The 26,908-nt window shown below is 43.3% G+C and overlaps 2 protein-coding genes across 8 annotated transcripts in view; both read right to left on the bottom strand.

Moving 5' to 3' along the window:
* Nucleotides 1–147: 147 nt before the first annotated feature.
* On the bottom strand, nucleotides 148–24,659 carry NOXRED1 (NADP dependent oxidoreductase domain containing 1). Of its 4 annotated transcripts, none has more exons than XM_032344819.1 (7): nucleotides 24,588–24,659; nucleotides 17,946–18,117; nucleotides 16,054–16,250; nucleotides 14,100–14,280; nucleotides 13,376–13,527; nucleotides 12,333–12,555; nucleotides 148–1,190 (listed from the first exon to the last, which is right to left on the bottom strand). In XM_032344819.1, the coding sequence occupies exons 1-7, from the start codon at nucleotides 24,622–24,624 to the stop codon at nucleotides 1,013–1,015; spliced, it is 1,140 nt and encodes a 379-aa protein (XP_032200710.1). In that variant the 5' UTR covers nucleotides 24,625–24,659; the 3' UTR covers nucleotides 148–1,012. The 4 variants fall into 4 exon arrangements, with proteins under 4 accessions (XP_032200710.1, XP_032200711.1, XP_032200712.1 ...); XM_032344820.1 differs by lacking the exon at nucleotides 24,588–24,659 and adding an exon at nucleotides 21,196–21,440; XM_032344821.1 differs by lacking the exon at nucleotides 24,588–24,659 and adding an exon at nucleotides 18,656–18,893.
* Nucleotides 23,822–26,908, bottom strand: part of VIPAS39 (VPS33B interacting protein, apical-basolateral polarity regulator, spe-39 homolog) — a 25,476-nt gene continuing 22,389 nt past the window's right edge. For 2 of the 4 annotated variants that reach the window (XM_032344816.1, XM_032344817.1), the window contains exons 17-20: nucleotides 26,793–26,879; nucleotides 26,121–26,210; nucleotides 25,608–25,712; nucleotides 23,822–24,870 (exon numbers count right to left, since the gene is read on the bottom strand). In XM_032344816.1, the coding sequence (XP_032200707.1) occupies nucleotides 24,850–24,870; nucleotides 25,608–25,712; nucleotides 26,121–26,210; nucleotides 26,793–26,879 (303 nt within the window). In that variant the 3' untranslated portion in view covers nucleotides 23,822–24,849. The remainder of the gene's footprint in view (nucleotides 24,871–25,607; nucleotides 25,713–26,120; nucleotides 26,211–26,792; nucleotides 26,880–26,908) is intronic. The other 2 variants (XM_032344815.1, XM_032344818.1) reach the window with 2 other exon arrangements.

Raw genomic sequence — 26,908 nt, 5'->3', positions numbered from 1 at the left:
GGCTTACAGTTATGCAGAAAGGAAAAACGTAAATGATTAACCTAACACCATGGTGGTTTACATGTACAGTGAATGATTTTGTTCAAGAGCACTTCCGCATTTAGCAAACAGTGGTTCTGGTCAATGGCAGAGCAGAGTCAGCGTCGTTGTCCTTGCCCTCACGGTCACTTCACTTCTGTTGTCTTCTACTCTCTATCACTGACAAAATATTTGCAAAACATAAAGGGAATCACTTTGCACTATAAGAATAAGATCTATATTTTGCAAAATTATTTTTAGCCATTTAATACAAATGCCACCTGTTTATAAAAATGGTTTTGTGGTTTAAAGTGGTTTAAATCAGTCAGTGAGGGGAAGCTAGGGTACCACTGGGAAATATTTCTATGTAAATTGCCTAAAGAGATCTCAGAGGAAAGGGTCCTGACTCCAAGTGTCCAAAAATTTGAGATGAGCTATTTTTTTCTCTGTCAAGCAGTACTTTCTTATCTATTTAAAAATAAAAAGAAAATGGTTTAAATGGGAACAGTTTTAAATAAGATAGTTCCAGGGAAGTTATATATAGCTGAAATAAGCATGAAATGAGTCATAATTCAATTAAGGTCATTTACCACATTTTACTTCTTTATCCAAAGTGGTAAGAAAATCAAGACGTATCATTTGTCAGCTACACACTGCTATAGGAAAACAAGCCACAGTATGTATTGTCTAATTATGACTTAACTTCTTGAATTTAGCTTTTAGAAGAAAGATAATTTATATTCCTGGGGAAGCAACTTAAGTGTGTCAGGTTATGGTTTCATTTGGTTGCTTCCAAAAGCCAGACATACCCAGATATACTGATATAAAAGACCTCATTTTATTCTGTATGTTAAAGATTAATTAGTACCATTTTCTAATTCCTCAGTGCCCAAATATGTGGCAAACACAGTACACTCACATGACTCCCAGTGACAATTGTGATAATCAGGGTGCAAGCATTGTGGAGGGAAAAAAATTCCCGAGGTCTCTTCTCTTACTGAGAGGCAGAGCCCATGGAAACCGCTGGCTGCTGTTCTTTGGTTAGGGAGATGCCAAATGAATCACAGTATCGATAGGTAAGGTGGTCCTGGAGAGCAGGACTGACTGAGAGATGCTGACTAAAGGGAGTTTCCTTGAGTTGCACCGCAGTCAGATCAAACCAGGGGAAAGGCCTGGGGTGAAAAAAAAAAAATACTGTTACTTTCTTATGTCTGTTTAATACATCTGATTTGGCTGTTAAACATTTCCTTTAAAGTTTTCCAACATTTGGAAATAAGGTTCTTTATTTTCTACATCAAACTCATTAAAATTCATAAACATTCAGCTACAGCTTTTCACTATGTGGAGTTAATTGTACTTGTGATGCATTTTGCATGTTTAAGTACATTTTTCTAAGTGCATTTGGGAGGAAATTCATAATTAAAGAATGATTATAACAATGACATTGACATCCTTTTCAGTATTTGTCCCTTAAATTTAGAAATAGAATACATAAGGGGCACCTGGATGACTCAGTGGGTTAAGCATTGGATTCTTGATTTTGGCTCAACTCGTGATCCCAGGGTCATGAGATCAAGCCCCATGTCAGGCACTGTGCTGGATGTGGAGCCTGCTTAAGATTCTCTCTCTCCCTTTCCCTCTCCCCTCTGCTTGCATGGTTGTATTATTTTTAAAAACTGCATGTGAAAGATTTCACTCATATGTGGAACTTAAGAAACAAAACAAACATAGGGGAAGCAAAAAATAAGATGAAAGTTGAGAGGGAGGCAAACCATAAAAGACATTGAACTCTAGGAAACAAACAGGGTTGCTGGATGGGAGGTGGGTCGGGGCAAGGGATAATTGGCTGATGGACATTAAGGAGGGCACCTGATGTAATGAGCACTGGGTGTTACATGCAACTGATGAATCACTAAATTCTACCCCTGAAACGACTTTAAAAAAAAACTGCACATGAGCCTACAATTATCTCAAAAGTTTTTTGAGGGGTGCCTGGGTGGTTCAGTCAGTTGAGCAGCAGACTCGTGCTTTCCACTCTGGTCATGATCTCTGGGTCCTAGGATCGAGCCCCAAGTCACGCTCGGTGTTTAGTGCAGAGTCTGCATGAGGATTCTCTCTCACCCTTTCCCTCTGCCCCTCCCCCTGCTCTCTCTCTAAAATAAATCTTTTACCTATTTATTTTTTTTAAAGATTTTATTTATTTATTTGACAGACAGAGATCATAAGTAGGCAGAGAGGCAGGCAGAGAGAGAGGAGGAAGCAGGCTCCCCACCGAATAGAGAGCCCGACGTGGGGCCCGATCCCAGGCCCCTGGGATCATGACCTAAGCAGAAGGCAGAGGCCCCAACCCACTGAGCCACCCAGGTCCCCCAATCTACTTGTGTTTTAACGATTATTCATTTAGGGGTGCCTGGGTGGTTCAGTGGGGTAAGTGGCTGCCTTCAGCTCAGGTTGTGATCACAGGGTCCTGGGATGGAGCCCCACATTGGGCTCCCTGCTTCTCCCTCTGCTCCCTCCCTGCCCCACCTCATGCTCTCTCTCTCACACGAAAATAAATGGATACAATCTTAAAAAAAAAAAAAAAAAAAGCTAATGGGGTGCCTGGGTGACTCAGTGGTTAAGCCTCTGCCTTTGGCTCAGGTCATGATCCCAGGGTCCTGGGATTGAGCTCTGTATCAGGATCCCTGCTCAGTGGGAAGCTTGCATCTCCCTCCCCCACTCCCGCTTCCTGTGTTCCCTCTCTTTGCTGTGTCTCTGTTAAATAAATAAATAAAATCTTAAAAGAAAAAAAAAGTAAAACAAGAGTTTTAAAAAATTTAAACAAGTGTTGAGAAAAAAAGTACGATTCACCAAGAGGACATAAACGTTATGAGCATTTTTTCGTCAGATGATATGGCTTCAAACTTTACAAAGATTATTAGAAATATAAAGAGAATGTGAGACACTACAATCAGAGTGGAAAAACTAATAATGTCATGCTTCTCATTTTAACAAATCATCTGATGAAATAAAATAAAAAATAGCACTTTTCCAACTTGAATATAGTTATCACTTGGGACTTTGTAAAAATGCAGATTCTGATTTCATATAACTGGGGTGGGGCCCCAGATTCTGTGTTTCTAAACAAATTCCCAGATGATGACACGGATCCCAGCTAGTCTGAGTAGCAAGGACATAATGGATTTGAATAACACAGGAACTTTGTGCCCAACAAGGTCATGGTTATTTTAAAGACCAAAATAGCACATAGCTGAAGAGGCTAGATACCATTCTTAGCTCTAACTATTTTTATAATAATAATGTGATTGAAATTAAATGAACCGTAAATACTCAAGAAGCTAAGAAAAAGAGCCACAAAATAACACAAAAGAAAAGAGGAACAAATTATTAAAGATAAAAGTAGAAATACTTGAATTAAAAAGTTGGCCAGTAGAATAAATAAAACTATAAACTGATTATTTTTAAAATCAATAAAATAGACAAGCTGCTAGCAAATTTAACCAAGAAAAAAATGTTAAACACATATGCGATCTTAGAAATACAAAATGAGATATAATCTGATGAGATTTTAAAAATACAAGTACAGTCATGGGCCATCAAATTTGAAATCCAGATAAAAATGAAATATTTCTGCTAGAAAAATACCATGACCAAAGTTGACTCAAGAAATTATAAACCCGGGACGCCTGGGTGGCTCAGTTGGTTAAGCAGCTGCCTTCGGCTCGGGTCGTGATCCCAGCGTCCTGGGATCAAGTCCCGCATCGGGCTCCTTGCTCAGCAGGGAGCCTGCTTCTCCCTCTGCCTCTGCCTGCCATTCTGTCTGCCTGTGCTCACTCTCTCCCCCCCTCTCTCTCTCTGATAAATAAATAAAATCTTAAAAAAAAAAAAAAGAAATTATAAACCCAAACAGATCATAAACTGGAAAAACTGAAAAGACAGTCAAATAACAACTTCCCCTGCAAGATATTTGGACCACAGAGACCTACAGTAAAGTTCTGTCAAATCTTCAAGAAATCTATAATTTCTCTGTTCTGTTCCGGAACTAAAGGCTTCCTAATTCTATAGGGTTAATACAATGTTGATACCAAATTCAAAAACGACAGACTAATTTTATTTTTTAGTATAATGTAAATGTCTTAAATAAAATACAAGCAAAACAGATTTGGAAGTGTATCACTAAGTAGAGTTTAAGAATGCAATGAAAGCTTAATATTAGGAAATCTATTTATGTTGTTTTTATATTAATTAAAGGAAGGGAGAGATATGAAACCCAGTCTACACATATATTTTGGTTAATGTGACTTTTCATTTTTAAAGATTTTATTTATTTATTTGAGAGAGAGAGAGAGAGCATGCACGCACAGCAGCAGGGTTGGCTGGAGAGACAGAGGGAGAATCAGACTCCCTGCTGAGCAGGAAGCCCAATGCTGGGCTAGATCTGAGGACCCTGAGACCATGACCTGAGTCAAAAGCAGACGCTTAACCATCTAAGCCATCCAGATACCCGGTTCATGTGACTTTTAAGTCTTTTTTTTTAAACCTTTGATTTCCTCTTCCTCTTTTTTTTCTCTTGCAGTTTATTTGTTGAAGAAATTCAGTTGTTTAGCCTCTAAAGTTTCCCATATTCTGGGTTTTGCTGATTATATCTCATGGTCATTTAACACTCTCCTGCCTCTTGAATTTATATCTACAGACCTGATCAAATTCAGGTTTGACTTTTTTTTTTTTTTAAGATTTTTATTTTTTTATTTGATAGACAGAGAGAGATCACAAGTAGGCAGAGAGGCGGGCAGAGAGAGAAGGGGAAGCAGAGAGCCCAATGTGGGGCTCGATCCCAGGACCCCGAGATCACGACCCGAGCCGAAGGCAGAGGCTTAAACCACTGAGCCATCCAGGCGCCCCAGGTTTGACTTTTTTTTTTATAAGAATATCTCATCTGGGGGGCACCTGGGTGGCTCAGTGGGTTAAAGCCTCTGCTTTCGGTTCAGGTCATGATCCCAGGGTCATGGGATGGAGCCCCGCATCGGGCTCTCTGCTCAGCAGGGAGCCTGTTCCCCTTCCTCTCTCTCTCAGCCTACTTGTGATCTCTCTATCAAATAAATAAATAAGTAAATAAACTTAAAAAAAAAAAGGACATCTCTTCTGTGTCTATTTTTTCAAATTCGTGTCTATTTTTATCTAGTAACACATTGTCTCTCCTTCTGCAGTGTTAATTAACACTGATTAACAGACTCAGGCTGATCTACTCATTATGAAGTTCCCCCATCAACTTTTCACCTAATGTTGCCCAGATTATTTCATTAGAGGTTGCAAAAGGATGATCTTCTATCACTTCTCCTTCATTTTCAACTTGATAAATAGTGCCAGAAGCCAAGAGCAAACATCCTACGCAGTGATTTAACATTAGAAACAGCCCATTCTCAGTTCATTTATCACAGCATATATTAATAGTAGTTACATGTGGAGGGTGGGATCTGAGGGTAGTACTTCCACTTTCTGTTTGGTACATTTTAGTTAATACCTTGTTTACTACAAACACTTGTTAATTTTCTAAATTTTCAGGTTATTTTTTAAAAACTCCCATGAAGGTGGCAGCAGGGTGACTCAGTCAGTTAAGTGTCTGACTTCAGCTCAAGTCATGATCTTGGGGTCCTGGGATCCAACCCAGAGTCAGGCTCCATGCTTAGTGGGGAGTTCCCTTGTCCCTCTCCCTCTCCCTCTGGCCCTCCCCTGCTCATGCTGTTTCTCTCTCAAATAAATAAATAAAATTTAAAAAAAAAAATTCATATGAAGAGGGGTGCCTAAGTGGTTCAGTGGGGTTAAGCCTCTGCCTTCGGCTCCGGTCATGATCTCAGGGTCCCGGGATCAAGCCTGGAATCAGGTTCTCTGCTCAGCAGAGAGCCTGCTTCCTGCCCCCAACTGCCTGCCTCCCTGCCTACTTGTGATCTCTCTCTCTCCCTGTCAAATAAATAAAATCTTTTTTAAAAATTCCCATGAAGAATAATTGTGTAAGAAGGATTAAGATTCTGGAAAATAAGATTAAAGAGGACTTGGTCTACAGATACCAAAATATAGAGAGATATTATAGTAATTAATCATAGCGTGGGAATAGAAAAATAGGTCCACAGTTCAGAATACAGTCCAAAAATATACCCATGAATATCTTGCAGTTTAGCAAATGATAAAAATCTCATTTCAAATTGGTAGGAAAAGAAATGGCTACTCTATAAATAATGTTAGGGCAACTGGGTTTCCAAAATGAATAGAAGATATTGAAAATCCCAAACTGATTAAAGGTTTAAATATTTTTTTAAAAATTACTAGAAGAAAATATAGAATATCTTAGGATGAAGAGGTTCTTAATTAGTATGACTTGAAACCCTAAAGTCATGAAGTAATTTAACAATTTTGACTACAAAAATTAGAATCCCTAAACAGCAAAATTTACCAAAAAGTAAGAGAAATACGAAAATTATTTCCAATATACATAACATATTCCCACTAAAAAACTTTTATAAAACAATAAATAAAAGCAAATAATCCAAAGGAAAAATAAGCAAAGAATATAAAATGAGAATAAGATGAACACAAGAGCTGCAAGTTGGAAGCTGGAAAAAATATGGACAAATGATAACACTGAGCTGAATCTGAAGTCAGCAACAGGGAAAACCAAGACTCAGTCCATTTACATCACAGAACCTATGGAAGACTCAAGAAGTACATCAGGAAGTGGGAGCGAGATGGGACTAAAAATAGGATGACAGGTTGAAAATCTTAAAAAGGAGGGACTCCTGGGTGGCTCAGTCACTGGGCATCTACCTTCAGCTCAGGTCATGATCCAGGGTCCTGAGATCGAGCCCACATTGGGCTCCCTGTTTGAGGGGAAGGCTGCTTCTCCCTCTCCCACTCCCCCTGCCCGTGTTCCTGCTCTCACTGTCTCTCTATGTCAAATAAATAAATAAAATTTTTTTTAAAAAATTCTTAAAATGGAGAGAGGCCCTCCCAGCCCCCTACCCAATGCTGTACAGTCAGGAGACTGACCCTCCTCCTCCCCAACAGAAAATTTATTCTCTGGAAGGGTTAACTAGAGGGTTCCTGGACAGGGGGACAGTAGGCACTATTGAAGGAAAGGATTTGCTAAATATAGGGGGGAAAAGTTTTAAAAAATCTAGTGATAGGACCACCCTCTTCTTTTTAATTTTTAATATATTAATTAATAATTTTTATTAACATATATTTTTTATGTTATTTGTTTCAGGGGTACGGTTCTGTGACTCATCAGTCTTACACAACTCACAGCACTCACCATACACAGCACATACCCTCCCCAATGTCTATCCCCTAGACACCCAACCCTCTCACCCCCCTCCACTCCAGCAACCTTCAGTTTGTTTCCTGAGATTAAGACCACCCCGCTTCTTCCACACATACACAGCTCTCTTTCCCCAAGTTGGGTCCCAAAGACTTAACAATCTCAATATTCAAGGTTTTCCAAGGAAATATGAGCAGACATATGAAATATGAGCAGACAGAGTTCTCCATAGAAAAAAGCTTTGAGGGACGCCTGGGTGGCTCAGTTAGTTAAGCAGCTGCCTTCGGCTCAGGTCATGATCCCAGCGTCCTGGGATCAAGTCCCATATCGGGTTCCTTGCTCGGCAGGGAGCCTGCTTCTCCCTCTGCCTCTGCCTGCCATTCTGTCTGCCTGTGCTCGCTCTCTCCCCCTCTCTCCCTCTGATAAATAAATAAATCTTTAAAAAAAAAAAAAAAAAGAAAGATAAAAAGAAAAAAGCTTTGAAAATGAAAGATAGAGACCAAAACAAATAATCAGAGAACAACCTGAGGGAGACAGATTCCTCACAGAAGAAAAACACCCGCTCTCATTTACATTCTCAAAGGGATAAGAGATGGTATTGCATAGTGAAAACACAACAGGATGCCATATAAAAAAGGGATATCTGGAGACTTCTAAAAAATCTTTGAAAATATTCAAAATAGGGGTCCCTGCTTAATCCTCTGCCTTCTGCTCAGGTCACACTCTCAGGGTCCTGGGACCGAGCCCTGAATCGGGCTCTCTGCTCAGTGGCATTCTGCTCTGCCCTCTTCCCCTGTGGCCTCTCACACTTTTGCTCTCTCTTAAATAAATAAAATCTTTTTAAAAAATAAAAAGAAGGGGAGCCTGGATGGTTCATTTCTTGGGCATCTGCCTTCAGCGCAGGTCATGATCTCAGCATCCTGGAAATGAGCCCTGCATGGGGCTCCGGGCTCAGAGAGGTGTCTGCTTCTCCCTCTCCAACTCCCCCTGTTTGTATTCCATCTCTCGCTGTCTCTCTGTCAAATAAATGGATAAAATCTTAAAGAGATTTTTAAAAATAAGAAAATATTCAAAATGGAGGTACTTGGGTGGCTCAGTCAGTTAGGCATCCAACTCTTGGTTTCAGCTTGGGTTATAGAGTTGTGGTTGTGGGATCCAGCCCTATGTTGGACTCTCTGCTCAGCGGGGAGTTTGCTTCTTCCTCTCCCTTTGTCCCTCCCCACTGCTTGTGCTCTAATAAATAAATAAAATCTTTTTAAAAAAAGTAGGAAAGATAAAATCAGAGTACCAGTCCAGGGGGTTCAACAATGGACTACTAAAATATTTAGAAAAAGAAGAAAGAAAACAGGAAAGGAGACAATATTATCAGACATGATTGGGGAAAATTGGAGAACACGACACTCAGATTAAGAAGGACTACTGAATGTTCTGTTTCTTTTATGTGTATCACTTACATGGATATTTCCTTTACAATGGTTAATTAAACTGGGTATTTATGTATTTAGGGGATATGTACTTTTTCTGTGTAAGAGTTATATTTCACAAAATTTTTTAAATTAAGGGAGGGAAAAAAGGAAAGGTTCACCCTGTGCCCAACACAGTGAGTTTAAATAGATCCACATCAAAAATAAAATAAAATAGACACACATCATGACGCGATATAAAATTTCAGGATACTAAGGTCAAAAGATCCTATAAGTTCTCAGAGACAAAAGAAACAGATTTCGAAGGATGAATTCAAAAGCTAGAATGGCACTGTTCCTCTCAACAGCAACTTGTCTATAAGACAATGAAGCAATGCCTTTAAAATTCTGAGCGAAAATCACTTCTAACCTAGAGTTCTATACCTAGCTATGTTCATAGTAAAATATTATGTTAATATAAAAACATTTTCAGACATAGTCTTTTTAAGTTACTTCCTATGCATTCTTTTGTAAGGAAGCTACTGGAGGATATGATCCACCACTATGAAAGAAAAAATCCATGCCAGAGGAAGAGGGATCCAGGAAAAGAGATCCAAGGCAAGAGAGATAAAGGAATCACAGGCTAACGGGGAAGGAAAATCCCCCAACAGAAAATGCCTCACAGGCAGCTGGTGATTGATTAGAATAATTGAGGATTACTTGCAAGGTTCTGGCTTGAACAACTTGGCAAGGAGCATGTATTTAGGCAGGAAACACCAGGAGAGCAGGTATGACAGCAGGCATGCTACCGGACTAGTCGAGTTTGAAGGGAGATGGTGGCCACAAACTTTCCTGGGTTTCAAGCTGACATCTAGGATAGAGATACAGAGTTGTGTGCTGTCCATGGAAAGATGGCAGCCAAAGTCCCCGAAGTGGTGAGTACCCATGAACGAAGTGCAGGATGGCAAGCAAAGAAGGCCTAGGACAGAGCCCTGGAAACTTCCAGAGACAGGATGAGGCAGAAGAGGTGCTGTTGGCAAAGGAGGGGCTGGAGAGACAGGAGAATGTGAGGTTATCAGGAAAGTCAAGAGAGGAGATTGATTCAAGAAGGTTGGAACGTTCAACAGCCAAGGAAGAAAAGGATTAAAAAGCATCCAGTGGGGGCACCTAGGGGTGTGGGGGGCTCTTTCAGTTGAACATCCAAGTCTTGATTTCAGCTCAATGATCTGATCTCAGGATTATGAGATTGAGCCCTGCATCAGGCTCTGCACTCAGTGGGGCATCTGCTTGGGATTTTTCTCCCTGTCCGTCTGCTCCTTCCCTCACTGGTGCACACGCAAACGCACTCTCCCTCTCTAAAAATAAATAAAAGCGCACTCTCTCTCTCTAAAAATAAATAAAATAAAAGAAGATCTTAAAATAAATAAAAGTATCCAGTGAATTTAGTGGCATGGAGGTCACTGGTAACAAGGGCAAAAATTCTTCCCTATTAGATTATCAAAGGTTAAACAGATTGGTCAAGTAATCAAGCTATAGAGAAATGGCACACCCACACAGTACTGGTGGGAATGAAAATAGGCACCATATTTTTGATAAGCAATTCGGGAATACCTATCAAACATTAAATATATTTCACCTCTGACCCAAAAATATTCTTCTAAAATATTCTTTTAGATATTCATCCAACAGAAATACTGGTATAAGTGTGCAAAGTAAGTACAAGAATATTTAGTTTCAGGACACCTGGGTGGCTCAGTCAGCTGAGCATCTGCCTTTGGCTCGGGTTGTGATCCTGGGATCCTGAGATCAAGTCCTCCATCGGGCTCCCTGCTCACCGGGGAGCCTGCTTCTTCCTCTGCCTGCTCTGCCTTTTGCTCCCTCTGCTTCTGCTTTCTCTCTGACAAATAAATAAAATCTTAAAAAAAAAGTGGGGGGCAGCACCTGGGTGGCTCAGTGGATTAAGCCTCTGCCTTTGGCTCAGGTCATATTCTCAGGGTCCTGGGATTGAGCCCCACATTGGGATCTCTGGGGGGCGCCTGGGTGGCTCAGTGGGTTGAGCCTCTGCTTTCGGCTCAGGTGGTGATCTTGGGATCCTGGGATCGAGTCCCAGGCTCTCTGCTTGGCGGGGAGCCTGCTCCCCCGCCCTCCGCCTGCCTCTCTGCCTACTTGTGATTTCTCTCTGTCAAATAAATAAATAAATTTTTTTTTAAAAAAGAATATTTAGTTGGAGCCCATATTCAGAATTTGGGGCACGGGAAAACTACATTGCCATCAAGAAGAAATAAGACCAGGCGCCTGGGTGGCTCAGTTGGTTAAGCATTTGCCTTCGGCTCTGGTCATGATCCCAGAGTCCTGGGATCGAGTCCCACATCCGGCTCCCTGCTCAGCAGGAAGCCTGCTTCTCCCACTCCCCCTGCTTGTTTTCCCTCTCACTGCCTCTCTATCAAATAAATAAATCAATCTTTACAAAAAAAAAGAAGAAGAGGGGCCCCTAGGTGGCTCAGTGGGTTAAAGCCTCTGCCTTCGTTAGATCTAACGGATTCTAAAATATATATTCTAAAATATATATGATCCTGGGTCATGATCCCAGGGTCTTGGGATTGAGCCCAGCACCGGGTTCTCTGCTCATCAGGGAGCCTGCCCACCCCAACCCCCCTACCTGCCTCTCTGCCTACTTGTGATCTCTGTCAAATAAATGAATAAAATCTTTAAAAAAAAGAAGAAGAAGAAGAAGGGGCACCTGGGTGGCTCAGTGGTTTAAGCCACTGCCTTCAGCTCAGGTCATGATCTCAGGGTCCTGGGACGGAGTCCCGCATCGGGCTCTCTGCTCAGCGGGGAGCCTGCTTCCCTCTCTCTCTCTCTCTGCCTGCCTCTCTGTCTACTTGTGATCTCTGTCTGTCAAATAAATAAATAAAATCTTTAAAAACAAAAAAGAAAGAAAGAAGATGAATAAATCTAATGAAATAATGTACCCAACAGTTAACCTATGCAGGTGCTCATAAATGAAGTAGATATGATTGTACTGACATAGAACAGTGTCTATAACATAGCAAGTGAAAAGCAGTATACATAGTCTGCATGTTTCTGAAATGTATATAGATATGCATACACGTTATAATATCATGACAACATAAATACATGTTTGCAAATGTATAGATTAAAAAGACAAAATATAAAAACCATATGAAATGGTGTTTGGAAAGCCAAGGAGAGCTTTCACTTTTCCACTAGAAGGAATTTTTACAAGAATATATTGTTTCGGGCCACCTGGGTGGCTCTGTTGGTTAAGCGTCTGCCTTCAGCTCAGTTTATAGTCTCTGGGTCCTGGGATCGAGCCCCGCTCCCTGCTCAGTGGGAAGTCTGCTTCCCCCTCTCCCTCGGCCCCTCCCCTCTGCTCGTGCACTCTCTCTCTTCTTTCTCCCTCAAATAAATCAAACCTTTTTTTAAAAAAAACTAAAGAATGTATTATTTTTATAAAATTTTAAAGATTACATGAGAGAAAAAAGGAAATAAAGATTATATTAGAGGAAAAAAGAGAACAAAACACCTGCTACAATGGTGTGGCGGAAATTAGAGTCGCCAGCCGTCTGAGGCCTTACCTCCGCTGAGGCAGGTTTTTGCTGTAGACCTGGCTGACAAGATCATGTAACTCGAGGGTGGGGCAAGACGCTCCATCCTTCCCACAGGCTGCCGAGTGCACAGAGAGGAGCAGTTGGTTCAGCCGCTGCAGCGCTTGTAGGTGAGGCACGTTCCTGGCGGTGCAGATGTTTAGGACTGTGTACAGCACTCCCTCCAGCCACTTGGAATTGAGGGTTATTCCCCCTGCACGTTCATGGGGAGGGAAATACCAGTTAGCATCACCAAAAGGGCTTGCCTAGAATGTAGGACAAACCCAGACAGTGAACAGCCGCCTTTTCTCCAAGACAGGTTGGTCATATGAACCTGAAGATAAGCAAACACCCCTCTTTGTAAGCCCAGAGCCCTAACTGTGCCTTTATAACAAATGGCATGTTAACCCTACCGTAGGAGGACGGGGGTGACTAATGTAGGCATTGCTAATGGCAAAAGCATTCTAGAAATCTCTAGAATGATCCTTCCATCAAGAAGAAGAGACTTAAGGGAAAATACAAGATTAGAGCAGGGAAAAGCCGTTAAGGCCCAACATCACATCCTCCTATTTAAACAGGCTCTTACCTCTGGCTGTTTCTGGTTCAGCCTTAACAACGCTCAGACTTCTCTGCTTTCCCTAAAGCAGGCAGGCTTTTCGCCACCAAAACCGTTCCCTTTCAAAACCTAGATAGCTGGGGGCACCAGGGTGGCTCAACTGGTTGAGTGTCTGCCTTTGGCTCAGGTCATGATCCTGGGGTCCTCAGATGGAGCCCCGTGTTGGGCCCCCTGCTCAGCGGAGAGCCTGCTTCTCCCTCTGCCCACCCCCCCACACTTATGCCCTCTCTCTCAAATAAATAAAATTTTTAAAAACAAAACAAAAAAACCTAAATAGCTGAGAATGTGTCCAGCCTGTAGCCCCCTACACACATACCCAAGACACACACAAGCCCACACACGCTGGGATTATAAAATAGCACCAGTCTGAGAGGAAAGTAACTTTCAAGAGACTGCCCAAAACACGGCGAGCCATTACCAGCCGAACTGAACGGGCAGGTGGCCTGAAGAATCACAGGATCTTGGAGGGCCGCTGTGATGTCCTTATTGGCCCCCCAGATGTTGACCCATTCTTCAACACACTGATACTGAGGCCGCAAGATATTGGTGTGGTTCAGTAGGAGTTTCAACCTGAAAGGAAAGCCCCCAAGACAGGGAGGGCAGAGCTAGGACTCCCATAAACCACCCCACGATCCCCTGCATTGGATCACATCCACCCCCAATGACTTCCTGCCCTGCACAGCTCCCCTTGGAGGCAAACGTGGTGGGGGGGGGGGCAGATTGGAGGGCACTGCTTCCTAGTCGGATTGTTCCGCAGCCTACCGGACACTTAGTGTCTCCCACCGGGCGCTAGGCTAGACAGCAGGGGTACAAAAACAATATTTGACACACGCCGTCAATCACATTTCATGCTGTTGACTGACGGTTTTCCTTCCCATTGATGCAAGGGGGGAATACTAGTCAGCTTCAAGCGGAGGGAAACAATGCACTTGCACATCAAAACGTTCCAGCCTCAAGGAGTGGTTATGGAGAAGTGGACACAATTAGAAAGGCAGGCTGGGTGTTGCAGAAGAAGCTGCTTCCGCCTTATTCTTGTGAATGACCAACTCCAAGCGGGATGTAAGGGGCTGGGGTGCAGGTGGGGGGTGGAGCCAGATATGAGGGGATGGGGCAGCTCTGCCAGCGCCGTGCAAACAGGGTACCTGGCTATGGGGATGGCAGCTACAAAGCTGTACACGATGTGGTCTTTCTCGAGGTGGGTTTGAATTTCCAGGCAGATATTAGGCAGCTGAGATGGCAGGCAGCAGAGGAATATCACGTTGGCCCAGTCCACCAGTTGAGGGTTATGGTAAAAATACTGGATTCCCAGGTTCTGGAACTCATCTGGGAGGGATAAAGGAAGAAAGATCACAGTACAAAGGAGTTTGACCTAAACATCAGCTGTGGGGAGAGGATGACGACGACTCTTTCTCGAGTCCTGTCTCCACGTAAATCAAAGAGACCCCGTCCTCACGTCTTCTAAAGCATTCGGGCCATGCCCTAACGCCATTAGCAAAGCAGCTAGTGTCACTGGAGGTTGTAATTCATCCTTATCTTGCTTTTAGACCAAATGCTAGAATTTTTCAGGCTTGTTTGTTTAGGAAGAAAAATCATCGGGAAGAAGGCTTCTTGCTCTAATTTACAGACGGTTTATCTTATGCCAGGTGGCATACAAAGTACTTTACATACTTATGGAAGGCAATCCTCACAAGGACATTTTGAGACTAGTATTATTCCTATATTACAGATGAGGAAACTGAGATTTTGAGAAATCACGGGGCTCTAGCTGGTGGGAAAAGCGAGGACAGGAGAAGAACACAGGACAGAGGCTGGGAGGAGTCGGAAAGATGCACTGACAGTTTCAGTAAAGTATTTTGAGAACAAGATAGTTTGAAATGTTGAGAGAAATGTGATGACTCCTGTATTTGCTTTCAGTCATTGGCAGTTAATCACTGTACTTATCTGAGATGGATTTCAAACATAAAAATGTAAACTCACATAAGGTAGTGTGTGTGTGTGTGTGTGTGTGTGTGTGTGTGTGTGTGTGTGTTTGAAAATTTTATTTATTTATTTGACAGACAAGATCACAAACAGGCAGAGAGGCAGGCAGAGAGAGAGGGGGAAGCAGGCTCCCTGCTCAGCAGAGAGCCCAGTGCTCTCTGACCCAGGACGCCTGGGTTAAGCGTCTGCCTTCGGCTCTGGTCATGATCCCCGCACTGGGTTCCCTGCTGAGTGGACAACCTGCCTCTCCCTCTCCCGCACCCACCCCAGCTTGTGCTCTCTTCTCTCTCTCTGTCAAATAAATAAATAAAATCTTAAAAAAAAAAGAAAAAAAAACTGATGCTAAGCATCTTGAATTCTTCCTTATGCAACATGCAGGGATGTTCTAAAACTGTAATTTTATTATTAATAAATATAATGCTTTCCAAAGAATATATGTACCTTATTGAAACACATATACTGGTCCTTTTGATGAAATTTCAGAAACTTGTCTCACATGGTAAGATTTTTTTTTTAAGTTTAATAGAGAAAGAATACTTGCAAATTAATAAGAAAAATTCAGGCACTCCAACAGAAAAACTGGACAAAAAGAACTCAAAAAAAAAAAAAAGAAATAGAAATGGAGCTATAAAACATATTCAGTTCTTCTAGTGATCAATGAAGAATATATTAAAACAAAAAATTTTAAAGGCATATTAAAATGATGATTAAGGGGCACCTGGGGCACCTGGATTAAGGGGCATCATATTAAAATGATGATTAAGGGCTCAGTCGGTTGAGCGTCTGACTCTTGACTTCGGCTCAGGTCATGATCTCAGGATTATGAGATCAAGCCCTGCTTCAGGCTCCGTGCTCAGCAGGAAGTCTGCCTGAAATTCTCTCTCTAACTTGCCCTCTGACCCTACCCCCACTGGCATGCACATGATCTCTCTCTCTAATATATAAATAAATTAATCTTTAAACACACACACACACACACAAACATTTTTCTAACTTTTTTCAGGGCTAGTGAGCAGAGAACTCAGCATCTCTGTGCAGGGGTGCCTTTCTCAAGGGACCCTTTCAAAATGGCCTCGTCAACCCCCGAGCCCCTCTCTGCCACACACTGCTCCTCACCCAGGGCCTCTGGCCTCCGAGTAGAGATCCTCAGGTTCTCAGCAGGGATGGGGACAAGCTGAAGCAGTACACGAGCCAGCTGCTTCCCGAGGTGGCCGCCTCCGATGATGCCTACCTTTAGCTCATCATCATTGGGAATGTCAGCAACCACGCCAGTCGAGAGACAGCTGGAAGTTTGCTTCTCGTGGAACGATTCTCTGGAGAATGAACACACAGATACATAAATAAATACACGTGTGCTCTGTAGCTCTTCACTGTGAACCTCAATGCTCTGTGCTCCAACACCCTCGCGTGGCAGCCTGGGGCACATTAAGCGCCCCAGAGACAAGGCATTCCGGTTAGGGGCCACTTCTCCAGCATTGCCAGGGAAGGAAACATGCCCTGAGTGAATTTGCCCCAAAGTAAAGCGTACCCCTTTAAGGGACCAAAACTTGTCTAAAACATTTTTTAAAATGAACATATTGTGTTGCGGTTGTTACTCGTACCATGCATTTCCCTGCCTGCTTAAACACAAGGTCTGAATACTTAACCGTTTGACTCAGAACTATCACTGTGAACTGCCGACTGTCTCTGCAGCACCCTGGGACACAGGGGCCAGTTCCAGCCCCGCTTCCTGTGCGGACAGCGGCCAGTTTTCACTGCCACCATGATAAGATTTCCCCTGTCCTACCACATACCGACTCTTTCTGGTTTGCTATTGTAGTTTTGCATACATCTGGGTAACCAGGGAACTTAGCTTTTTTCAAACATCTGATTTATCAGAGTAAGTGGTATTAGGGGGAAACAAACTTGAGAATTGGAGGATCAAAGGTTTGAGGTCACTCTTTTCCAGAGGCTCACTTACTGTGGGTTCTGGATCTACTTCCTTGGCCCAAGGTGAACAAAGTCGGACATCTGAATCCATAAGGCATTGTTTTCTGTTGTTATATGACAATCTTATACTTGTTTTCTACTTCTATTAGAATTAGTCTTAAGCTCTGGAGTTTCCATATAAACATCACAAGCCACTTTCTATTTAAGGCTTCTCTCTAGGTTGAAAGGAAAGTGTTTTCTCTGTGCCTGATCCTTCCAAATATAAAATGCCTCCCAGAAATGTCACATTCTGGTTTCTCACCACTCATCTGGGATGCAACCAGAAGGTTTATGTCTTCTTATCAACCAATCGGTAGACCATTACGCCTCTTTTTGTCTCTGCTATATCAGTAACATGTTCAATTCAGATCTGGTCTCACCATCCAGGAGTAGATTTAATTTCAGAAAAAAAAAATATTTTGGGGGCAGGGGGCACTACCAATGTTCCAGGAGTAGCTTACACAATCCAAGAGTCTGGGCTTAGATACTTGGTTCTCAGACACTTCCTGTTTAAATGATCAAAGCCACATGGTACAGAGATACCAGAGGGCAGGACTAGACTGAGCTTCTTTGCAAATCAGTATCCCTGGGTTTCATGCAAGTCACCTGACCAAAAGGACCCCCAAAGTTTCAGGTGGCTTTCCTGTTAGGGAGAATTCCACCATTAACTTAGCCCTTGAAAGGAAGAACCATCCTCATTTTCAGCCAACAGCCACAGGATAGCTAGTCATTGGTAGCAGTGGAAGACAAGCTCGTGGTCCCAGGGGGTCCAGGAATGGGTGAACAAATGAAATGATCATTTAGCCAATCCACCCACCAAAACAAAATCATAATCTATGCTTCATTATGTAACCACAGCCAAGGGACTCTGGTTTTCATTTCCCAGTGCCTTCGGACTCGTAGTGTTTGACTGTGGATTGGAAAAGGTAGGAGGACACACCCCCTGCCCAAGTTATCCTCCAACATAGAAAGTTTAAGTTGTCTGGATACTCCTCAGCGAGGCTTTTCTCCATCTGCCAGACCTTGGAGACCTAGCTTACCTCAAATTACACAGTAGCTTGCAGAAGAAGGTTGCATGGGCACAGGACTTGATCATCAGCCCTCGAGAACGGCCCTGCAAGTACAGCCAGCTGCGATCTTCCTCTTGAATCCCATACTCAAACTGCAGGGACTCAAGGTCCCCTAGCATGTCCATTTCTAAGCCACCATCTCCTGCAGTGACAGATAGCAATCAGTTTGGCTCCCTGTCTTGGAAGTCTATGCAGGAGGGCGTGTGCCCAAGTCACAGGCTCTCATGATGGTGGGCTGACAGCACCTCTCTCCTCCCACACTCTGTACTTGCACTGTGAGTCCTGGAGGATTCCCATGCACTGACCGCCCACAGGTCGGTTCCGGTTTTTCATGAATACCTGGATTCATGAAAAACCTGAACAAAAACCCAAAGTAGTGCTCCTCCACATAGCTACATGCACTTTTCTCAACAGACGCATTTACATTAGCAGTAATGCTCGTGTATTGGCATGGATGTTCGTGGGCCAGGACCTTCTCTTCCACTCCCTCCGAGGCTTTAGAAATAGGATTGGCCATGTACACCATGCTTCAGAGGAATTCTTTTCACTAAACTCTGTGTTCCGCAAAGGATGGGAAAGAGCCCAAATTCACTAACATGGTCCCCTGCCTAAGGCAAGGACATTTGGATTTTAGAAAAGGAAGCCAGAGATATATAAACCCATTTACATTGATCTCTCACCAACCAAAGTGAGGAGAAGGTGGCACTACTCCTCAGTACTTCTGGTCTTGGAGAGTAAGAACTACATTTCCAAGGAGAATTACCAAGAAAGTTGTCATTATGACTCCTTAGCTACCAGATTACTTCAGTCTCTGAGACTTAAAGGGGCCAGCCCCACAGAGATGCTTTCAGACCTCCCTCATGAGGACAGGAATTCCTTCCACTAGTTTCCGCCCCACCCCCCAAAGAATTTATCTATTTATTTGAGGGGGGAGGATCAGAGGGAGAGGGGGAGAATCTCAAGTAGACTCCCCACTGAGTGTGGATCCCTACACAGGGCTTGATCTCACATGACCTGAGCTGAAATCAAGAGTCAGACACTCAACCGACTGAGCCACCCAGGCACCCCTTTCCACTACTTCTAGGAGCACTAGAAATAGGGAAGTATGGGATCCTCCTTTTCCTAACAGAAGGTTCTAGACTTCTAGATTTTTCCTAGACTGTAATATCATAGAAATCTCAGCACTACTCAAGCAGTTATTTTTCAAACTCCTTTTGTATTCAAGATACCAATGAATAAGATGCGTAAGTTCTGGGAATCTAACGTACACCATAGTGACTACAGTTAATTATACTATATACTTGAAATTGACATACTTGAAATCTTAAATGTATTCACCACATACACGCAAAAGATAACTGTATGAGATGACAGATGTGTTAATTAACTGTGGTAATCATTTCGCAATATATATCAAATCATCATGTTGTATGCCTTAAATATAATTTTTTAATTTTTAATTTTATACAATTATACTTCAATAAAGCCAGGGAAAGAATCAGTGATATTCAGAACTCTATTTTATTATAGCAATGGCAAAACTGAGATCAGAAATCAAAACTCGAGATCAAATCCCTAATCCACTTTTTTTTAATCTCTACATTCCATGTGGGGCTTGAATTTATGACCCTGAGATCAAGAGTCAGACCCTCTACAGACTGAGCCAGCTAGGCATCACTCTAAACCACTTTTTAAATTAAAAAAAAAAAAATTTTTTTTAGGTGAAACTCATGTAACATAGCCATTTAGAAGTGAACAATTCACAATACACTCACACCCACTACCTCTAGCTCCAAAACACTTTTATCTCCCCAATGAAAGGAAACCTTATAACCATTAAGCAGTTACTTCCCACTTGCCGGCCACCCTCCTCAGCCCCTGGCACCACAAACCTGCTTTTTGTCTCTGTGGATTTATCTTTTCTAGACATCTCATCTGAAAGGAATCACACACTATGTGACCTTTCATGTCTCTGGCTTCTCTAATCCCTTTCATAGCAGGGCTTTAAAAAAATTGTTTTTTATTTATTTAAATTCAAGTTAGTTAACATACAGTACAGAACTGCTTCCAGGAGCCGAATCCAGTGACTCATCACCCACATACGAATGCAGTGCTCATCCCAACAAGGGCCCTCCCAAGTGCCCATCAGCCATTTAGCCCATCCCCCACCTACCTTCACTCCAGCAACCCTGTTTGTTCTCTATAGTTAAGAGTCTCTTTTGGTTGTCTTTCTGTTTTTACCTTTTCCTTCCCTTCCCCTATGTTCATCTGTTTTGTTTCTTAAATTCTACATGTGAGTGAAATCATCTGATTTTTCTGACTTATTTTACTTAGCATAATACATTCTAGTTCCATCCACGTTGTTACAAATGGCAAGATTTCATTCTTTTTCATCAGAGTAATATTCTATTGTGTGTATGTACATATATACATGCACAGTGTATATGATATACGAACAGATACACCCATCTTCTTTATCTGTTTGTCAATTGATGGACATTTGGGCTCTTTCCGTAATTTGGTTATTATTGATAATGCTGCTATAAACATTGGGGCACATAAGCGCCTTTGAATCAGCATTTTTTATTTTATATCCTTTTGATAAATACCTATCAGTGCAATTGCTGGGCCATAGGGTAGTTCTATTTTTAACTTTTGAGGAAACTCCATACTACTTTCCAGAGTGCCTGTACCGGTTTGCATTCCCACCAATAGTGTACAGTTTCCCCTTTCTTCACAGCCTCACCAACACCTGTCGTTTCCTCCATTGCTAATTTTAGCTATTCTGACAGGCAGGAGGTGGTATCTCATTGTGGTTTGATTTGTATTTCCCTGACGATGAGGGACGTTGAGCATTTTTTCATGTATCTATTAGCCATCTGGATGTCTTCTTTGGCAAAGTGTCTATTCATGTCTTCTCCCCATTTCTTTTTTTTAAAAGATTTATTTGACGAGAGAGAGAGAGAGAGAGAGAGAGAGAAAGCGCGCGCAAGCATAAGCAGGAAACTCCATACTACTTTGAGTGAGCAGCAGAGGAGGAGGAGGCTCCCAGGGAATGTGAGGCAGGGCTTGATCCCAGGACCCTGGGATTATGCCCTGAGCTGAAGGCAGAGGCTTAACTGACTGAGCTACCCAGGCACCCCACTTCCGCCCATTTCTTAACTGGATTGTTTTTTGGGTGTTAAGTTTGATGAGTTCTTTATAGATTTAGGATACTAACCCTTTATCCAACATATCATTTGCAAATACGGTCTCCCATTCCACTGGTTGCCTTCTGGGTTTGTTGTTTCCTTTGCTATGCAGAAGCGTCATCTTGAGGAGGTCCCAGTAGGTCACTTTTGCTTTTGTTTCTCTTGCCTCCAGAGGTAGGTCTAGTAAGAAGCGGCTACAGCTGAGGTCAAAGAGGTTGCTTCCTGTTTTCTCCTCTAGGATTTTGGTGGTTTTCTATCTTACATTTAGGTCATTCATCCATTTTGAATTTATTTTTGTATAGGTGTAAGAAAGTGGTCCAGTTTCATTCTTCTGCATGTCGCTGTCAAGTTTCCCGAACACCATTTGTTAAAGAGACTTTTACCCATTGGATATTTTTTCCTGCTTTGTCGAAGATTAGTTGGCCATCATACAAGGGCTCTTAAGTCACTCTCAATCTTAGCACTTGAAATGAAAAGTATGGACGTTCTTATCAAGTTAGAGAAAACACCTCCTTATGTTGCATGTGATGTTATTGTCCTGAAGGAAAAAGAAGTTCAAAACCTTCCCACTCGGGCGCCTGGGTGGCTCAGTGGGTTAAGCCGCTGCCTTCGGCTCGGGTCATGATCTCAGGGTCCTGGGATCGAGTCTCGCATCGGGTTCTCTGCTCCGCGGGGAGCCTGCTTCCTCCTCTCTCTCTCTCTCTGCCTGCCTCTCTGCCTACTTGTGATCTCTCTGTGTCAAATGAATAAATAAAATATTTAAAAAAAAAAAAACAAAACCTTCCCACTCAGCCTGACCATGCAGCATTGGTGAACCTGTACAGATGTGGACTCTAAGCCCATCCTTCACTAACACATTCTCAAAAATGGGGATCCAGTGGCTGTGGCTTTGTAACATGGCAAGTTGGCTAGCCTGAATTACATTTCCCAGAATTCCCTTCCCTGAATGTTTCTGGTTAGGGTGTGCCACAAGAGACTTTTGTGCAAGATCTGGAAGGCTGAAATGAAGCAACAGCATTTTGTGTTGATGCTTGCTAGGTGAGGGCAGGTACTTTGTCTGCTAGGTACCGTGTTGGTGTGAGGCCACAGTTGGACCAGCAATTGCTACAACTTCCCCTGGACACTCGTACAGCTTCTCACTCTCCTGAGCCAGGTATGTGGTCAGGTCTGCAATAAAGGCCACCAGCTGTAGGACTTTCACTTCCTCAACATTGGAGCCAGTGAGAACTGACAAGGGTTCCTGTCCATCCTCCTGGGCTCCATCTTGTCCTTGCTTTTCCTCACATTTTATCCACCTTCCCTTCCCCACTGCATACCCTACAGACATCCAGCTCTACCACCAGATACGAAAATTATCTTCCAGAGACTGTTTAACCAGAGCCATACTTGAATAAAGTCAAATGCCTCTAACGAATTCCACATAAAGACAGACTGCATATGCCTCATGATTCTGCTCCTCTAAATGAATCCTGATAGTATACTAATTAATCAAGCCACCATGGTTTATTGGATGATCAGCCAGTAACTTCAGCACAATTTAGCAAATTAAACTCCTGTTCAATGCAAGAGGGATGATTAGGAAAGGAACTATGAAGTTACCTGGAATTGCAAAGCAGAGAAGTAAGAGATGGAGTCTGATCACCTTAACGTAGGCTTGCATTACTGACATTCTGGGCAGGATGATTCTTTGTTGGAGAGGGCTGTCCTACACTGTAGGATGTTCAGTGGTGTTCCTGCTTCTACCCACTAGAAGCTAGTAGCACCCACTGGTTGTAGCAACAGCACATCTCCAGATTTTGACACAGGTCTCCTGAGGGGAAAATTGTCACCAGTTGAGAACCACATCCCTTAAAGCCTGCTATGGGTTTTGTTGTTGTTGTCGTAGTTTTTTAAGATTTTATTTATTTGGGGTGGGGTGCCTCGGTGGCTCAATGGGTTAAGCCTCTGCTCTTGGCCCAGGTCATGATCTCAGGGTCCTGGGAGCGAGCCCCACATCGGGCTCTCCGCTTGGCGGGGAGCCTGCTTCCCCCCTCTCTCTGCCTGCCTCTCTGTCTATGTGATCTCTGTCTGTCAAATAAATAAATAAAATTTTGAAAAAAAAAAAAGATTTTTATTTATTTGGGGGAAAGAGATAGAGTGAGTGAGCAGTGGGGAAGGGCACAGGGAGAGAGAAGCAGAGAGAGAAAAGCAGACTCCCCACTGAGCAGGGAGCCCCATGCCAATGCCAGGCTTAATCCCAGGACCGAGAGATGTCGACCTGAGCAGAAGACAAAGTTTTAAGCTACCCAGGCGCCCCCTGCTGTGTGCTTCTATATAGCTCCTTTTCCTCTATCACTTCACCCACTCCACAGGAGCATATAATTCCACAGGCTCTGAGAGAAACACACCATCCTATGACAGGTTAAGATAGTAAGTCCAGAGAGAAAGTCCAGAGAAAGGGAATCATCCACCACACTGCCGTCAGCAGTAGAGCTAAGAGGCCAGGTCTTTTGTCTCCAAGCTCGGTGCTCCATTAACCATATAGCCCTTCTTTGCCATGAACACCATTACTCCATGACACGGTGACAGATAATGAATACAGTCACTGAGGCAGGTTTCTCTTGTCCCAAGAGACAAGGAAATCATTTCACTGTCCTGCACAAAACAACTGGGAGGGAAAGAGAAGGCACCAAGGAGGAAAAAGCTTTATTATGAGTCTAGGCATGTCGGGGAAACCCAGTTCAGTCACAGAGAAGAGAGGCTAATACTGGCACAGGGCAGGAGGCTAGTATTACAGAATATCCTGTTGAAAACCAAATGTGAAACTAAAACCTCATCTTAATATCGTAACCATCTGAAATGCTTCTGAAATGCCCTGGTGAACCTTCTGGAAGCTCCTAGTGAAATAATGAGATTTGTGCATAAGGGAGGAGCACCCCAGCACTGCTGAATCCGAGCTCCATAAAAGGTTATGGGTCTAGGGTGGAAGAAGTAGAGGCCGAGAGAACGGGGATGTCCTCCCCTCCCACACCAGGCCATCTCGGTGCGCAGGTGAGAGGAGAACCACAGTCTCGGACAGAGGCTGGACTGGGGCAGCAGAGGGCACTGGTTGAAGAAACACGACATCTGGGCAATCTGTCATTATGTGGAGAACTCTGTGCAGTCTGGTGTGAAGGCACCTCCAACAGGTCCTGGCTATTACTGGCACCCCTTCCTGAGGTCCCTTGGGAGATAGCCATCTTGGTTCTACTCTGACTTCATTCAGAGCAGAACTGCCAATGTCCAGCACCAAGTCCAGGGTCATAATTAGCTGAGAGGAATGGAGTGGCTACTCTATGACACCTGACCTCTTAGTCTAAATAACTTCTTTTCTAGAGCAGTCATTTTTCCAGACCAAGAGAGATCCTGCCCAATATGGGCCCAATCTAGAGATTACTCCCACCTTCATGTGAGCACCAGGTGGAGAAAATCTTCCTCATGAGTCAAAGCTTTAGATCTTGGCCCTTAGACGATGATCCTTGGACAGATCAGTCTGAAGCTGTCTGTGCCCAGGCGCTGGTTTCTGTCCTAAGAGTAGCAGGCACTGCCTGTCGATGATGGGTCCAAGCGATGTGTGGTACCGTAACTCTCCCAATGAAGAGCACGCTCTACTTTCACAGGCAGGAGAGGAAGAAATGAGGCAGGTTCGGGGCAGCTGACGCCACTTAATTCTTCCATCGAATTTGCTGTGGAAAGAACAAACCATATCCATGTCCATGACCCCTAGAGAGAGGTAGGGGACAATAAAACAAGGCTAACGGCTAGATAAAGAAAGAAGAAGAATGGAGAGGGAAGTTAAGAGTTGTTTTTCTAATATGTGGGGGAGTTTGCTTATTCAAAGACGAATCTGACACCCATTCTGTACCTTGTAAGACTGATTTAGGCCATTTATTTATTCTGGTTCTGCCCTCCACAGGACCAAGACTCACTAGCTTTAGATGATCCCAGAGTAGTTCCCAAAACATCTAACAGGGAGCTAAGCTTCATATTCACAAAAAGCTCAGCAACTTCCCACTACGAGAGATGAGCCAGCTGTGTTACCCAAATAGCTAACACCTGTTTTACCCATTTATTTCCAACAGGTAGGTCACACCTGGCCCCAGGGAACTCCTATCAGGATATTCCAAATCTGCAGCCGTTGCTTCCATACCCCCTGGACTAGCACCTCCTACCTGCTACGTTTAATGACTACCACGCTGCTATGTGAAGTCTCAACCCCATGTCCCCAGATTACCACTGGATCATTCCACATCTAGGGAATAATTTCCTCTTTTCAAAGCAGTGCTTCAGACCCTTAGGCCCGCAGGAGATCCTTGTACCCATGACCGTCTGCAAACTCTGACCCCATCAGGCCTTGGGGATATATACTTGGTGGTACTAGGAGGACCGTCTCCTGGGACCGCGGAAGGCACAAGCTGCTCACCGAGCTATTCAGAATGGCATCGATCTTCTCCTCCTCTGCAGATCCTTTATCCACCTTACTCCTGTATGCTAGCAACTGCTGACGATCCTTCAGGTCCCGGCAAGTCTGTACACCAAAAGATATAAAACCTCCAATCGGCCTTCTCTACGAGGGCCTTTTGCTTTCTGCCACTCCCAACATGGGGCCAAGGTTCAAGAAGAGACTGAGGGGTTGTAGTGGGATGACAGTGGGGTCAAACACCTACAGAACTTCTTATTGAAGAGACGTCTATAGAGCTTATGTGGCTGGATTCAGTTCTGTGAATTCCTTGAATGCAACAAATTTATAAAAACAGATTATAGTCAAAAGGCTACGAAAATAATATAGGGAGCTCCTTCCAAACTAATTCTTGCCAGATCATTCTGTCTATCAAGTAAAAATTGAAAGCACCTCAGGATCTAGGACAGAGAATATCATAATCCCCCACTCTCCACCAAGGGTCCAACTTAGGGTTCTCATTTTTTAGGGACTCACATCAATGACGACCTCATGGCACTTGAACTTGGTGGCTAAGTTCAACTTTGTGTCCACATCTTCCACCAGATTAACATACTCTTGTAATACCTACGGGAAAAGATACTTCTGATTAATGACTTCCAGACCCACAAAACAAAGAACTCTAAAAGGAAGACAACAAAAATCCTCACGAAGGCAAGGGTTCTGATATCTAATGCCTACCGCTCCCATGATCAACCATGGGGTGAGTTCTGCAATGGGGAATGAGGCAGACTGTATGCGGTACTTCCACACTCACCCAGAAGAGATGGGAAGAGCAAACACTGCCTTACCCGACAGCTGGGTACCCAGGCAACAGGTGTGCTCTAGATATGCTCCAGTGCTGTGCTCTTTGCTCCTTGATGTCCTTTCTCACTGAGCTCTCCTTTATATCATTTGATCAGTATCCCAGTGCTTCACATAGGCTAAACACAGTAGATGTTCCTCAGAGAGGGGCAGTCTGGGATTACTTCTGAAGGCAGAGGAAAACTTCCCTCCCTCCTCTTTTCTATCTCAAGGTCCACTACCGCCATTATGTTATCTTTAAGATAAAGCAGAGCAGGTCTCAAGTCTCCCATCACTGACCAGTAAGAAGCTGAAAGCTGGGTGTCCTAGAGGATCCTGCACCCAACACTTTTTAGGGGCCATTACCTGGACAGGGGCACTGTTCTTGTGCAAAATTTCCACAACCCGATGGAAGCCAATGGGTGCTCTCTTCTTAGTGTAGCCCAGCCAGTTCTGAAAAGGAAAGACAGGGCAGCAGTAGC

Source organism: Mustela erminea, chromosome 5, assembly GCF_009829155.1.
Source record: "Mustela erminea isolate mMusErm1 chromosome 5, mMusErm1.Pri, whole genome shotgun sequence".
In the NCBI taxonomy this organism is placed as follows: Eukaryota; Metazoa; Chordata; class Mammalia; order Carnivora; family Mustelidae; genus Mustela; species Mustela erminea.
Note: the sequence above shows the minus strand (reverse complement) of the source record. Positions and strands in the feature narration are given on the sequence as shown.

Coding starts and splice junctions, on each gene's coding strand:
- NOXRED1 (XM_032344819.1), bottom strand. CDS start 24,624: ATGAGGAAGATTTTCTCCACCTGGTGCTCACATGAAG. Junction 16,251..17,945: donor AAGCTACTGTGTAATTTGAG/GTAAGCTAGGTC, acceptor TTCATTCTCCAG/AGAATCGTTCCACGAGAAGC. Junction 14,281..16,053: donor TCGGAGGCCAGAGGCCCTGG/GTGAGGAGCAGT, acceptor TATCCCTCCCAG/ATGAGTTCCAGAACCTGGGA.